The sequence below is a fragment of the Mirounga angustirostris genome, unplaced genomic scaffold (assembly GCF_029215605.1).
Source record: "Mirounga angustirostris isolate CCGP_5_RB_7025 unplaced genomic scaffold, mMirAng1.0.hap1 SCAF_1, whole genome shotgun sequence".
NCBI lineage: Eukaryota > Metazoa > Chordata > Mammalia > Carnivora > Phocidae > Mirounga > Mirounga angustirostris.
Genome location: NW_026991709.1, coordinates 213498896 through 213514889, shown reverse-complemented (window position 1 = coordinate 213514889; position 15994 = coordinate 213498896). Strand labels below are relative to the sequence as shown.

Genomic DNA, 15994 nt, shown 5'->3' with positions numbered 1-15994 from the left:
ACTCAGAAAGAGGTATAAGGTGCCGACAGACAGAAATGATCACCAAAGAGAGCATTTATTGAGTGCCTACCACATGTCATGCTCCATACTTCCCACCTGAGTGGTTCTGTGTGGTTGTGTAGGTCGCATACTGCACAAGGGCACCTGGCCCAGCATGTTAGTGTCGTTGTGCTGAGACCTGAAGGATGAGGAAGCATTAGCAGGCAAATGGAATAGCCCGTGCAAAGATCCTGGGGCAGGACTGTGCCTAGTGTGTTGGAGGAACAGCAAGGAGGCTTGTGTGGCTGGAACAGAGTGAGTAAGAGGGAGAGAGGGAGGAGGGGAGGGCAGGGAGGGGACCGGGCAAGTCATACAGGGCCGGCCCAGGCTCTGTCCCTGCTGGCTCTCCCTTGTCAGCCCTGCCTTCTTGGGGTGGGCAGGAGGTCCCTGTCCCCGGTGAAGGGAAGGTGGTCCCCGGGCAGTGCCTCTGGGTGGAAATTGAAGGAACCACAGTGAGATCCATGGCACCCCATGACCTCTGGGGGTGTCCACGCTTCCCTCTACATTTCTCAGAGACTCTTCAGCCTCAAAGGCATTTAGGGGCGACTTGGGTGGCATCTGTGGCCATAAATGCTGAGAATATGGGTGCAGCAGGGCTGGCTGGATAATCGGGGTGCACCTGCTGGGAACATGAGATCATGGCAGGGGTTGACTTGACTCTGAACAGCACCAAAAATGGTCCTGGGGTTGGCCTCAACCTTATAGTGAAGAATAAGGTGTCCCTCTTGGGGGGGGTGAAGTGGAGACAAGAGTGGTAGAGTGCTGTGGCGGCGCTCCTTGCTTAGTTCCAAGCAGTCCTTGCTGTGTCTGTGAGCCAGTGACTTAACCTCTCTGATCTTCAGCACCGGAAGAGTATAACAGGGGGGAGTGAGGGGAGGAAACCATAGAGAAGGTGGTCATGGAAGGCTTCACTGAGGAAGTGACATCTGAGAAGAGAATTCACAGTTCTCCCTCCCTCGGATGTTCTGCCAGCACCTCCCCAAACTGAGCCGGACCTGGAGGGCAGGTCCATCCGTACAGGTTAGCACCCGGGGGGCGGGGGGAACAGTGGGGTGCTGTGGACCATATTAGTTATCAACAATTATACCACAACCTGGTCTCTTCAAGCCACCAGCATGAGTTATCTCAGGGGCCCCGGGTCAGGAATTAAGGAATGAGTTTGCCGCATGGTCCTGGCTCAGAGGAGCCCTGACGTCGCAGTTGAGTGGTCAGCTGGCATTTGAGTGTGGCTGTGGGACTGGCCACCGTGCTGGCCCCTGGAGCGGCCACGGACGGGAGGTCTCACTTCCTCTCCAGGGGGGACATCTTTTTTTTTTTTAAAGATTTTATTTATTTATTCATGAGAGACAGAGAGAGAGACAGAGGCAGAGGGAGAAGCAGGCTCCCTGCGGAAAAGGGAGCCCGACGCGGGACTCGATCCCAGGACCCCGGGATCATGACCTGAGCCGAAGGCAGACGCTTAACCGACTGAGCCACCCAGGCGTCCCCAGGGGGACATCTTGAGCAGCCTCGCGGCACGGTGGCCGGCTCCCCCCAGGATGCAAGGAAGAAGCTCAGTGCCCCTGGGTCTCAGAGCGACACGCTGTCTGCCCGGCTCCGGGCGCCAGGAGCCTGGGGGCATTGGGCACCGAGAGGAACAAAGCAGTGTTCTAGTGGATGTGTCCAAGGTCGGGCGGCCAGCAAACAGCAGAACGGGGATTTGACCGCAGACACTTTGCGGGCACCCAGTCCCTCCATGTCCAGTGGACGTGTGTGTGTGTGTGTGTGTGTATGAGATCAGATTCGGGCTGGAAGCTCTGACCCTTCTGTCCAGAGAAATCCGTACCCTCTTGGAGATCTGCTAACATTTCTTAGCTGGTGCCCCCAGCTAAGTTCTTCTTAGCTTTCTTCTGCTCCCATTTTCCTGATGGAGTCAAAGCCAGCCTCCCTTTCCCCAACCTGAGGCCCAGCTCCCTCTGTGTTGGGGGCCAAAGCTGGGCTCTGGGCTCCATCAGCAGCTGGGATTAGGGGCCCCTCTAGGGCAGACCCTGGGCTGCGTGCTCAGCACACATTGGTTCATTCAGCAGATGCATACTGAGCACCTGATCTGTGACCCGAGCAGGACCCAATGGGAGGGCTTCTGGTGGTGAGCACAACATGGAGCTGAGAAGCGGGGGGGTCTTTCAGAGTGATTTTCAGACTCCGGATGCAGGTTCTGTTCAGACAGGGTGCTCGGGGATGCCTCTCTGAGCAGGGAGGGGGCCAGAGGGGCAGCAGGGAGCTGTAGTTGGTCAGGAAGCGACTCGGGCAGGGATGGCAGGGGTAGAAGTCAGGGGTTTGAGATGCTTTAGGAGCAAGGCATTCCGGGCAGGAGTGAATGGGGGGGCCAGTGAGTGATCTGGGGTCACTGACACCAAGCACCGCACACTAGGGGGCTTAAAGCGACAGAGACCTGCCCTCTCTCAGTTCTGGGGGCCAAAGTCTGAAATCAAGGCGTCAGCAGGGCTGCGCTCCCTCCAGAGGTTCTGGGGGGAACCTGCTCCATGTCTCTCCAGCTTCAGGTGACGCCCATAATCCTTGATGTTCTCTGGCTCATTGACGCATCAGCTGGATCCCTGCCTCTGTCACCACATGGCCATCCTCCATGTCTACACGTCTCCCCTCTCCCTCTGCCTTTCTCCTATAAGAACACCTGTCATTGGGCTTAGGGCTCACCCGAAATCCAGGATGACCCCATCTTGAGATCCATGACTTACTGACATCTGGAAGGACACCTGTTGCAAATAAGGTCCCATTCACAGGTTTTGCCGGCTTAGGACTTTGTGTTTTAGGGGAGTCCCTATTCAACCCACTGTAATGGGGCGAGCACTAAATGAACAGCGGATATAAGGCAGCCGGGGGCGGCATCCCAGGGGTGGGGGGTCAGAGGGGAAGCAGGGGGCCTGCCCCACCACTGATGACTTGGTGGCAGGCAAACAAGGTGCCTTCTTGGAGGAGGGAGCGTTTGAACTGCGTCTTGAGAGATAGGGGAGACTGTGGCAGATGGAGGTGGGGGTGGCGTGGGGACCGAGTGTGCCGAGACTGGGAGGCAGGAACGTGCCAGGCGCATTTTTGAGTGTGGGAACACACGAGAGCCTCCACTGTCTCATGGAGGAGTTACATCAGGTCAGAAGGGGGTCTCAACCCCGGGGGCGATTCTGCCCCCACGGGTCCCTGGGCGATGTCTGGGGACATTTGTGATTGTCATGACTGGGAAAGACAACTGTCATCCAGTGATGAGGAGAATAAGGAGCTGGTGAATGTTCTAGGACAGTGCTAATAGAAATATAATGCAGTCCACAAATTGCATTCACATTTTTCTAGGAGCAACTTTTAAAAATTAAAAAGAAACAGGTGAGGGGCGCCTGGGTGGCTCAGTTGGTTAAAGCGACTGCCTTCGGCTCAGGTCATGATCCTGGAGTCCCGGGATCGAGTCCTGCATCGGGCTCCCTGCTCAGCGGGGAGTCTGCTTCTCCCTCTGACCCTCCCCCCTCTCATGCTCTCTCTCTCTCAAATAAATAAATAAAATCTTAAAAAAAAAAAAAGAAACAGGTGAAATTAATTTTCATACTAGATTTCATTTTAACCCAATACCTCTCCAAAATATTATCATTTGAGCAGGCAGTCAGCATAGTTAATAAGAGCTCACGTTCCTTTTTCCCTCGTAGGCATCCAACACCCCGTGTGTGTCCTGCCTCTCGGTCCGTCTGAAGTTGGACAATCAGTTGTTATCAGAAATGCTCGATCTGCTTTTGCTATTTGCATTCTGTAAAACTGACAGTTTTATAGAAAAGAAGGTTCACATACCCCGCCTGCTCTAAACATACTTAAAAGATTTTCCAAGAATGGAATCAGGAATCAGTTTTTAGATTTAAGTTTATATTTACATTCATTATAATTAAACAAAATTAAAAATTCTGTTCCTTGGTCACACAAGCCATGTTTGTGTACCACATTGGACAGTAGCCTTCGAAAATGTTCTAGGTCAAGATTCAGCAAACTTCTTCTGTAAAGGATCAGAGAGTAAATATTTTTGGCCTCATGGGCCATAGGGCCTCTGTCACATCACATAAAAGAAACCACAGACAATACATAAATGGATGGGTGTGGCTGTGTGTCAATAAAACTTTACAAAAACAGACAGAGGCCCAGAAAGGAGCTGGCAGATCCCAATTCTAGACCATTGCTGTCCGATAGAATTTTCCACCGTGATGGAAATGGTCTGTCTCTCCTATCCAATTTGGTGGCCACTGGCTTTGTGTGGCTGTTGTCTTTGAAATGTGGCAAGTGTGACTTGGGAACAATTTCTTTTAAAAAAAAAAGATTTTATTTATTTATTTGAGAGAGAGAGAGAGAGCATGAGCGGGGGGTGGGGAGGGGCAGAGGGAAAAGCAGACTCCCTGCTAAGCAGGGAGCCAGACATGGAGCTCGATCCCAAGACCCCAGGATCATGACCTGAGCTGAGGGCAGACACTAAATCGACTGAGCCACCCAGGCGCCCCTCAGGAACAATATCTAATGTTATTTGATTTTAATACATTTAAATTTAAACTTAAACCGCCACATGTGGCTATTGGCTACCACATTGGACACCTCAAATCTAGAATGTTCTAGACTGGGAGTCACCTACTGTATTGGCGAGTTCAGACCTAGAATGTTCTGGACTAGGAGTCAGCCACGGTTTTGGATAGCACAGATGTAGAATGTCCTAGACCAAGGATCAGCTACCATGTTAGCGCAGACCTAGAATGTTCTAGACTCAGGAACAGGATGCAGTGTCATCATATGTCTAGATTGTGGGTCTCGGTTTGATACCAGCTCATGGCTGGAGGGGAAGGAGGAGGAGTCTCCAGCAATACCCAGAAACCATCCCTATCATGTCCCCAAGCCTGTGCTGTCACTGTCCTGACTTTTATGGTAACCAACCCCTTTCTTCGTGTTCTTAGCGCTTATGAGTAGATCTCTAAAACATTGGGTCGCTTTTCCCCGTCTCGCTTTTTACCTAATATGAACAGAACCATAGTACATGTGGTCTTTACCGTCTGCATTTTTTTCTCCACTTAGTACGATGCTGAAGAGATTGGGTATCACCTGTCGTGCCACACACATCGGTGATTGGTGCTTTTTCATTGCCGGGTCGTATTCCACAGCGCGAATACACAGTTGATTTTCCCATCCTCCTGGTGGTGGACATCTGGGTTGTTTCCGGCTTTTGTCGTGACCGACAGAGACCCTTGTCTCTGAGGGGCACGTGCCGCGTCTCCTCCGGGCGCGTTCTCAGGAGTCCCGACCCCCGAGTGTGTGTGCCTCCAGCTTCTGTAGCTGACACCCCCCTGCCTAGCGAAGGGGCCTGACTTGCGGGTGAGCCTCCTCCCCCCACCCCAGGGCACCCACAGAAACGGTATCAGCACACTCAGCACCAGAGCCGGAGCCTCGTTCGCAGCTTGCAGGAAGAGTGACGGGGGCTGCTGGGGGGAAGGCGCCCCTTGCCTGCCAGCCGCATCTGAGCACGGAAGTCTGAGCCCCCCCTCGGTCTCCGCCAGAAGATGGAGCTGCTGCTGCACGAGGTGCTCCCCGTGCTGGAAGAGCCCACCCGGCCGGCTCACGTGCCCGCACACGCCCGCACCCGCGGCCCGGGACTTAGGGGGCCGCAGCTGGGTCACGCCAGAGACCAAGACAGCCACCGTCTCTCCTGTCCCCTGCCTCCCCTCAAAAACCCACGTGCGTGCATGCATGCGTGCGTGTGTGTGTGGGTTGGGGGAGACAGTGTGGAGTGGACCCTTCTGTCTTTTTATCTCTTCCTAAACCGGGAGGGGAGAGTGAGCTGGGTCATTTGCTGGCTCCATGCTTCTCCCCCCACTCCAGGGAACAGGCAGGCCCCCCCCTTCACAAATACTCCTTCTGAAGCGAGTTCCAGCCCCCATCTCGAGTGTGACAGCGGCGTCCGTGGGGGATGTGGTTTAATCAAATCTCAGCATTCTGGAATAGGATCCTAAATTGAATAACAGAATCCCAGAATAGAACCCAGAATGGACCGCAGGACCCTGGAATCCACGCTGGGCAGAAGCCTCAGATTGCAGGGGAAGCTTTTTGTGGGGCTGTCAAACCCCAGGATGAGGTTCCTGGAGATGGAACAGACCCGTGGGGACAGCGGGGGGCAGGGGGCGGCAGTTCCCGCGCCTGTCTCTGAGAGGCTGTGCCATTTGAGGTGGTATTGTCCCTTTTTTCGTGAAGGTCTTGAGGGGCGAAGGACATCCCAGATCTGACGTCTGCCCTGCACACCAGAAAGGGATAGGTTTGTCTGGCTGGCTGGGGGTCCCCTCACAGAGCCCCCTGAAAACCCTTTCTATGCACACAGGGGTTTCTGAAGGGGCCCCCTTGCAAGACCCCCTCCCACATCCCATGACCTGGCTCAGAGCCAAGCCCAACCTGAGACTGAGCGAGGGACCCCAGGTGCCAAATGTCCAGTGGTGTGACCCTCCTGGGCCTCAGTTTCTTCATTTGTGGAATGGGATTGCAGAAGGGCTTTGAGGATCCTGTGGGTGACACAGGCCCATTGCTGAGTTCACAACGGGAGCTTGGTAAATCCATGCTGAATGAACAAACGAAAGAATGAACGAACGAATGAATGAATGAATGAACGAACGAATGAATGAATGAATGAATGAACTGTCCCAGACAAGTCGAGCCTGCAGGACTCTGGGCCAGTCGTGTCGTCTGTCCAAGCCTGGTTTCTCCTCCATGAAGTGGGGAAGGTGTAGACACAGCTGGACTCATGCTCTTGAGTTATTTCCCAGCACTTTGCTCTTTGCCCACGGGGACGGGGACTGGGGTTCCCTTTCTGTGGGGTCTGGAAACCATAGCTCTTGTCTCATTTCAGTTGTCATTTGTGGACCCTGTGCTGGGCCTCAGGTGGGGAGGGGTGCCCAGGGCCCCTCGGCCCCCTGCCCCCGGCAGCCCACCCAAGAGGGACGGTGTGTCTGGTGGGGGACGTAGCGCCTGAAGCAGATGGACTTGCCGGGGAAGTCTTCAGGGGGAGGTGGCATGTGAGGGGTCTCTTCACAGTGAGGATGGGGTGTGGAGGGGTGAGTGCCAGCCAGTGAGTTCAACAGTGGTGTCCTGGGGGCCTGGGAGGAGGAGTGGGGAGGAAGGCCAGGATGCCACCCCCTGGGCAGAAGGAGCCAAGGCAGCACCTAGAGTAGGAGAGCGGTGGGGCCTGGGTGTTTGGCAGAGGCTTTGCTGGGGCTCCAGCGGCAGAAGGGGAGGCTGGAATAGTGACCTGGGGACCACCTTGCTGTCTTCTCCTCCATACCACCCGGACACGACCTAGTGGGGGCCTCTCCTGGGCCCCCACATCTTCTAAAGCCACAACTATGCATCTTGTAAAGGACCATCTTTGGGGCCCCAGCCTGACCGCTGGAGACACCTCCTGCAGTCCCTCCCCCAGCGGCCTCGGTTTCCCCGTCTGTAATATACACAGGTCAGACATGAGGGACCCTGGTTCTCAATGATGTGTGGCTTAGTTGACGTCACCCAGCAAAAGCTGGGGGGCAGAGCAAGGACTGGGTCTCAGCTATCTAATGTGTGCCCGCTCCAAAGACACAGACACTCCCCAGAGCCCCGGCCCCTTGGCTAGAGGGTTGGCTGGATCCCAAGAAGACCCTGAGGAAACCTGCCCGCTCCGCAGGAGATTGGGCCTCTGCTTCTGACTTTCCCCTCTCCCTTTCTGATTTGCCCATCTGTAGAATGAGAATGTTTTCATCTCATAAACTTGTTTAGAGATTAAATGAGTCAATGGATGTAGGTATTCCTCCAACATGAGAAACTGTCTCCCCACCCCAAACTCTTACTCATACTTCAAAACCCACCGCAGATTTTCCATCTTCAGTGAAGCCCCAGGATAACCTCTGGCTCCTCACTCCTCTATGCTCTAGGGTCTCCCAGGGGGTGGTCCCTACCTCTGCCTCAATCCTGACTGCATAGGTCTGGGAGTGTCTGTATCTACCTCTGTCTCCCCTCATGCCAGATCAGTGGGTCCTCCCTGGTGTTGCAAAATTACCCAGCATGGGGCACACCGGGAATGTTATTGAATAAATGAAAGGAGGAAGGGAGGGAGCAGGGAAGGGATGCAGCCATGGGGAGCCAGAGAAGGTGGAGGAGGGAGGGAGGGCACTAGGCAGAGACCTTGGTGGGACAGATGGAGAGAGGGAGCCGGAAGGAGGTGGGCCGAGCCAGATGGGCGGGCAGGGGCGACAGGAGGGGTGGGTGTGGGGAGACCCAGCCCCCCCCCCCCCCCCCCCCCCGCGCCGCACGCCTCCTCCCGGCTCGGGCGGGCAACGCCTGCAGGGCCCGGCCTCTGGCGGGCGGATCGTCAGCGCCCGCCTGGGCGTCGGGCGCGGGGAGCGAGGCGCGGGGCTGGTGCGTGCGTGCGGCGTGTGCGCGCCTGTGCGCCCAGGGCCGGCCGGGCAGGCGGCGGCACGTGGAGGCCAGCCTGGCGCGCGTCTCCAGGCCGGTGGGTAAGGTGGGCCGCGGGGTGCGGATGGCCAGGCCTCGGAGCCTCGGCTTTTGAGCGGGGGCGGGGGGGCGGGGGGGGCTGAGGAGGAGGGGACTGCCCGCCTGGCTTCTCGGGACCACACCGGGACCCTTGCCCCGAGCCCGAGATGACCCAGGAGGGGGAAGGGGCCTCCCAGGAGGAGGCGGAAAGGTCCCAGGCTCCGCAGCGGGCGGGGGAGATGGGGCACAGGTACCCAGGCCGCGAGAATGGGGCGGGGGTGGAGGGTGCGGTGATGGGGACAGGTTCCCTCCCCGTGGCCCCCCTCCCTTGCTCCCTCCCTCAGCTCATCCATCTCCAGAAGATTATATTTAAATATCTCTTTTGTGCAAGGCAGGAGCTGGGCTCGCCCCTAAGAGGCGGTTTCCATGGCAACAACAATTGCCAGCTTCCGTGTGGTGAATCAGCGTTGCCATGGCAACCCCATCCTCATCTGCCCAAGGTGCTGGGAGGAGGGAGGAGGTGAGGGCCAGCGGAGGCGGGGTGGGAGGGGTGGGGGCGAACAGGAGGCTGGAGCTCAGGTGCCCCTACTCCCCCCACCTCCCTTCACAACCTGTCTGTCCCCAGCCCAGAAACTGGTCCCATCTGGTTGAAATAATCTCCCCTCCTGCCTCCAGCTAGCTGGGTGTGGTACCCAGGTGGAGAGGGCTCGTGTGTGTGTGTGTGTGTGTGTGTGTGTGTGTGTGTGTGTACGTGGTGGGGGAAGGGAGACATGGTTTGGCCTTTCCCAGGTGGTCAGGGTCCCTCTGAAGATGTGGCTGGGTGGCAGGTATTGGGGACACTGAGAGGCCTCTCTGCTTCTGGGGCTCCCAAGGCTGAGTTCAAATTGAGACAGCCCATATGAGCCAGGGAACAAACACTCAGAATGGGAGGGGTTCAGAGAGAGTAGGGAAGCTGGAGAGGGGGAGGGAGCTCAGGGAAAGAGGGTGCAGTGTGAGGGAGGGGCCTCTGATGGGGTGGGGAGGCTCAGAGCTGAGATAGGATCCAAGACAAGGGGAAGGAGATTTGGGGGTTCATAGTTGGAGAGGGGTCTCTATTCATAGGAGTGGGTAGAAAGATCCTTAAATTTGACGTCTAGGAAGGCTGCTTAGTGCCTCAACTGGCCCACCATGACCTTGGACGAATAGTCTGGGCCTTGATGTTGACATCTGTAAGGCCCGGTGAAAATTGTGCCTACCTCTGGAGCTTGCTGGGCACCTGCACAGAGAGTAGAAAGCTGACATCCATCAAGCACCTTCTCTGAATGGCCATGGGGATGGTCTGACCTGGGAGGGGGTCTAGGACTGGCACTCGTTCCAACCCCAGGCCAGGCGCAGAGTCACCAGGTACCTTCCATGCTGGTATGCGTCAGCCACTTCTTTCTGGTCAATTCAGTTCGGCAAGCTTCTCGGATTCTCCTTGTCTGGTGTGGGGAGAGATGTCTGCTCTGAGAAAGCAAGACATAGACACTTCCTGCCCTGAGGCAGAGGAAGAAAGGAACCCAGAGGGGTGGAAGGATTGCCCGCATGGGGGCTTTTGAGCTGGGTTTTGAAGGATGAATAGTTCACCAGGAGACACAAGGCTTGGAGGAGGATTCTATTCTCAGACCAGTGGAGAAGCAAATGCCACCCCCTTCCCACATCCCTTGAGTTTATTCTCAAATATCCACATTAGCTCACATCCATGGCTGGGTCAGTTTGGGGGTGGGGATTAGAGGAGGATTTCTTCCATTAAACATCATTTTCAGTGCTGGATGTGGAGGACAGAAGTGTCTAGAGCAAGGAGCCCAGTTTGAAAGCTGGTCCATGCAGGTATGACAGTCCTCCCACCCAAGGCTCAGAGAGCTGACTAAAAGTAGCTGCCTTGGTATTAGTCAGCTACTACTAAGGAACAAACCAACCCAACCATTTTATTTGTTGATTCTGTGGGTTAGTAAGCTCAGACTGGGCTCAGCTGGGTGGTTCTTCTGCTGGTCTCTCCTGGGGTCATTCATGCAGTGGCAGGCAGGGCTTGCTGGGATGAGCTGGGACAGGCCAACCTCATTCCCACATGCTGTTTGTCAGGGGAGCCTCTCAAGGCATGAGGTCTGTCCTCCTGTCCTGCCTGGGCATGTCACCTGGCAATGTCAGGGTTCCAAAAGAGCAAGCTGCAAAGTCTCTTGAGGCCAGAGCTTGGAACTCCCACCAGTTCCCTTCCACTACATTCCACTGGTCAGAGCAAGTCAGGAGGCCAAGTCCAGATGCAGAAGTGTGGGGTATTAATAGGGTCCGGTTTTTGATGAGAGAAACTGCAAAGTCACATCACACACAGGGACTAGAGGGATTGGGCATCTTTGCAAAGAACCTACTACACTTGAGAAAGCAAGGAGGCTTCCTACAGCAAGATATATTGTGACTGGGTTTTGAAGGCAAAGTAAGAGTTTTCCAGACTGCAATGAGTGAAGCCCCATCAGTGGAACCATGTGTCACTTGTTTGACTGATTTGCTGCTGGAAGTTGGTGGGATGCTGAGCCTTGGGGAGGTGGTCAGGGCGCCTGGCAGAGCTCAGGCAAAGCCCCCACCCCCGATGCCCCCACTGTCAGCCTTGACCTCCTCCTCCCCTCCCTCTCTCTACAGATGGCGCGGCCAATCCAGGTGAAGCCGGCGGACAGCGAAAGCCGCGGAGGTAGTTGTCATCTCTCCGTGGCCACCAGGCTGGGGGGTGGCAGAAGAATGGGGGACAGAAGGGAGTCCCCGATCAGAAGGCTGTAGCAGTCACCTCTCTGCTCACACACCTCATGGTGGTGGGAGAGGCAGAGTCCCCTGGCTAGGGTAGGGGCAGGAGAGCCGGGGGGGGGGGGGCTGTGTCCCTTCTTCCACACCACAGTGCCACAGGCCCAGGAGTGGAGGAGTTGTGGGGGGGATTTGGCTAGGTCCAGCTGCTTGCCCCTAGAGCTTAAAATGCCCCACTCCCTGTAGGGTGCAATATTGGGGGTCTTCTGATGCAGAGGGGCTGGGATCCCTGAAGGGACCCCTCAGGGGGATTGCTTTCAGTGTGTGTGTGCGCGCGCGCGTGCATGTTTGTGAGCATGCATACCTTGCACACCTGTGTACAGATGTGTGTAAGCACGTGCACACGTGCATGTGTGTTTCTGTGGCTTATGCGGTGGGGCTGCCTGCTGGCCTGTGTGCATGTCTGCGTGCCTGGCCTGTGTGTGGGCGTGTGTGTGCGAGCCTGTGTGCTTGACTGTTCCAGGCTGGGGGTGTGGGTATGCGGGCTGGAGGCCTGGCATCTGCATAGGTCTGGACCGTGTTGGGGATGTGACCATGGGGGTATGCTCCGCTGTCCCTAGTGGCATCCAAGCTAGCCATTCTTGGAGATTTTCCTACCCCCTCCCCATTTCAGGTGGCCTGGGGGCTAAGGGGGAGCAGCCAGCCTTGGGGGTGGTGTGTGGGGCAGGGCTGTTAGGACATCTGTGTATATGTAGGAGCCTGGTACAGCCCATCTGGGCTGGGACCTGTTTTCACACTCTCAAAACGGGCTGCTAGTGTAGGTCAGGGATTGGGATGGGGGTTGGGGGGTCCTGCATGTCTCTGTCTCTTCTCTTCTCTCTCTCACTCTTAATAATTCTTCCTCTTCTTCTTCTCCTCCTCCTCCTTCTGTCTCTATCTCTCTGTCTCACCTTCTTTCTCCATATCACTCCATACCTTTCTCTCTCATCTTTTTCTCTCCTTCTGTGTCTCTGATTCTCTCTCTACTCTTTATGTGTCTCTCTTTGTCTCTTACTGTCTCTCTCTGTCTCTGTCTCTGTGTTTCTCCCTGTCTCTCTTTCTCTCTCACATGTCTCTTTCCCTGACTCTCAGTCTCTCTGCTTCTATGCCCCTCTCTTCCATCCCCATGAGTGACAGCTGCCAGAGAACAGGTTTCCATAGTAACCCAGCTCACCATCCCTGGGAGATGAAGCTGCCATGTTCCTGATTGCAGGGGAACAGCCCAGTTACCAGAGGGAGCAGGACTCTTGTGCCTCCAGCCAGGCCTCCAGCCAGACCCCCACCCACCAGACGGGGGCTCCAGGCTTTGGGCACCTGGTCCTGTGCGCACACGTGCCCTCGCTCATTCAACAGACTTTGACTGCCTGGCCCCTCTTGAGGATGCAGGGGCCATCAGCGCTCCCCCCCGACTGGGAAATCTAGATGGCAGACAGACAGACAGGGACCCAGGCCAGGCAAGGCAGTTCTTACGCTAGTACTATGTGTGAGTTCTCCGAGGGCGAGGAGAGAGACCATCTTTGGCCGGAGGGTGGGAGCAGTGAAGCGGTGGCCCTGCGGGGTTGAAGGGAGGGCATTCCAGGAGAGGGGCACTGCGTGAGCAGAGGCTTGGAGATGAGCCGTGCACGGCACGTGGGAGGATGGAGAGGCCCAGAGCAGGGAAGCGCGTGCTGTGTCCTCCCCCACGTCCAGGCAGAGCAGGGGCCAGCAGTGCTCCCCCCACGCCCTGCTGCCTCCATTCTGTTGGAGGGACCGAGAAATTCCCGGAGGCCAGGACTCGGCTGAGGGGGTGTCTCCGCCCACAGGAGACCGGAAGCTGTTTGTGGGGATGCTGAATAAGCAGCAGTCGGAGGAGGACGTGCTGCGGCTGTTCCAGCCCTTTGGGGTCATCGACGAATGCACCGTGCTGCGCGGGCCTGACGGCAGCAGCAAAGGTGACCGGCCGGGGGCGGGACTGGCCCGGGGGCGGAGCCGGGCGCGTGGGGGGATGGGCCTAGTCTGGGCCCTGGGGGGGCGGGGTTGGCTCCTGGGGGCGGGGCCGGGCTCTTGAGAAGGTGGGGTTGGCTTCTGGGGCGGGGCCAGGCACGTGGGAGGAAGGGTTTGGCTTCTGGGGGCCGGGCCGGGCTCTTGAGAAGGTGGGGTTGGCTTCTGGGACGGGGCGGGGCACGGGAGAAGGCAAGTCTGGCTCCTGGGGGAGGGGCCTGGCACGTGGGAGGGCGGGGTTGGCTTCTGGGGGCGGGGCCAGGCTCCTGAGAAGGTGGGGTTGGCTTCTGGGGCGGGCCGGGGCATGTGGAAGGGCGGGTTTGGCTCTTGAGAAAGCCAGGTTGGCTTCGGGGTCGGGCGGGGCCTGTGGGAGGACGGCTGTGGCTCCTGGGGGCGGGGCCAGGCACGTGAGAAGGCAAGACTGGCTCCTGGGGGAGGGGCCTGGCACGTGGGAGGGCGGGGTTGGCTCTTGGGGCGGGGCCATGCCCTTGAGAAGGCGGGACTAGCTTCTGGGGCGGGATAGGGTACGTGGGTGGGCGGGGTTTGGCTCCTGGGGGCGGGGCTGGGTACTTGAGAAGGCGGAGGTTGGCTCTTGGGGGGCGGGGCCGGTCACGTGGGAGGCTGGGGTTTGTTCCTGGGGGCGGGGGCTGGGTGGGCGGAGACTGTAGGGTCCCACCTGGTCCTGCCTGCGCGCCGTCTGTGCCCACCTGACTCTGTGGGACAGTTTCCTGTGGACTGCCTGATCCTGGCTGAACATCTAGGAGAGACTTTAACGGTCCACGGCGACCTGTTTCCCTATCTGCCCACGTGACTGGTTGTGACTGCAGATGAGCATCACTCCACCTGCGGCTCTTAGTCTCTGACTTTCTGCCTGAGTGTCTAAATGATTATTTCTGTTTGGGTCTTCATGCGTCTGGTGGTCTTTGTCTGTCTACCTGATTCTACCTTTTTTGGGTTCATCTATCAGGCACCAACTCTTGCCCTGCCTGTCTCTGGCCCTCAAAACGTTTTATCTTCTAGGACAGAATATATCCCATGGTCCCTATTTGCTTGGCTCTCCCTCTCTTTAAATTATTTTTATTTTTCATTTTTTAAATGTTTTTTAAAGTTTATTTATTTATCATCTCTACACCGAATGTGGGGCTCAAACTCACAACCCCAAGATCAAGAGTCACATGCTCTACCAATTGAGCCAGCCAGGCGCCCCTCTTTTTTTTTAAATTGATTTTAATTGATATCAACACTTTAAAATTCGCCTTTTGAAAGCGTGAGTGAAGTGCTTTATGTTCAAACAATTGTGCAACCATTGCCACTCTCTAATCCAGAACATTCCATCGCCCTACCCTACCCCCAGTCTTCCGTAGTACTCTGCCTGTCTGGAACTATGTCTAGTAGTCTCTCCTTATGATTGTGTGTCTGAATTCGCCTGTGTCTGGTGGTCCCTGGCTGCCTGATTTCTGATTTCTTCCTGTGTGACCAGCCAGCTGGGTCTGACCTGTCTGGTATGTATGTATGTATGTATGTATGTATTTATATATTTATTTATTTATTATCCCCATCTCTCCAACTCTGGTCACATGGGCCTATCTGTCTGGGTCTGAATGTATCTGTGCCTGAGTGTGCCCACAGGGCCGTATCTCAGCGCCTGTGTCTGAACGTTTGTCACCTTCTCTCTGCATATCTGATTACAACTCGATCTCACAGTGTCAGCGGCTGGCGGTGTTCTCTAAGCCTGTGCCCTTCACTAGTTCCAGCGAGCAGGACCTGCCCCGCCGACTGCACACCGCCTCTCGGTGTCTGTCGAACCATGCGAGCCACAAACAGCTGTGGAGCTGTGGCTTTCTGAGTGAAGGGGTGGCCACCTGGCTGACGTCATAGTCTGCGGCAACCGTGCGCTTGTCTTATTGCCTGATCCCTTATTGTCCAGCTGTCTGTCTGAACAAATTACTGGCTGTCTCTCTGTTCTGACTGTCTGACCAGCCATCCAGGGCTCCCAGTACCCTCTCCTGTGGCACCTGTCCACCCAGAAAGACCCCGTCGCCCCTCACGCATTCTCCTTCTCTTGCGGCAGGCTGTGCCTTTGTGAAGTTCTCCTCCCACACCGAGGCCCAGGCGGCCATCCATGCCCTGCACGGCAGCCAGACCATGCCGGTGAGTAGGGCCCATCCCGGGGCCATGGTGCTGGGCGAGCGGAAGGGGGGAGGGGACAGGGACGAAACTTCTCCCTACTGGTCCCTCCATCCCGTAGCCTCAGGCTGTTCATCAGCAAGGCACAGGTGGAGAGAGAGGTGCAGTCTCTGATGGTGGTGTGGGTACGTGTGCGCATGGGAGTGTGCGATTGTGCATGTGTGGAGCATATGAGTGTGTGGGCATGCACGGATGTGAGTGTGCACGGATGTCCTGCCGGTGTGTGGCGACATGTGTGTGTCTGTGTCTGTGTGTGTTTAAGAGAGAATATGTAAGTGAGTGCTTGTGGGTGTGGTCGTCAGTAGGTGATCGGTAATGTGCACAGGAGGTGTGTGTGTGTGTGTGAGAATATGTACGGGTGTGTGTGTGCTGAATGGGTGTGTGTGAGTGGATTGTGCGGTATGCATGTAGGTGTGTGCGCATGTGTGTTTATACGTGTGTGTGCTGAGCGCGTGTGTCTGTGGGTCTGTGTGGCTGATGTGGGGGGAAC

At 56.4% G+C, this 15994-nt stretch overlaps 1 protein-coding gene across 15 annotated transcripts in view; it reads left to right on the top strand.

The window, feature by feature from the left end:
- CELF5 (CUGBP Elav-like family member 5) overlaps positions 1 to 15994 on the top strand; it is a 47685-nt gene that overhangs the window by 21399 nt on the left and 10292 nt on the right. For 5 of the 15 annotated variants that reach the window (XM_045863364.2, XM_045863357.2, XM_045863362.2 and 2 more), the window contains exons 3-5: positions 11203 to 11251; positions 13143 to 13268; positions 15389 to 15468. In XM_045863364.2, the coding sequence (XP_045719320.1) occupies positions 11203 to 11251; positions 13143 to 13268; positions 15389 to 15468 (255 nt within the window). Of the gene's footprint in view, positions 1 to 11202; positions 11258 to 11799; positions 11805 to 13120; positions 13269 to 15388; positions 15469 to 15994 lie in introns of all 15 variants that reach the window. The other 10 variants (XM_045863361.2, XM_045863355.2, XM_045863360.2 and 7 more) reach the window with 3 other exon arrangements.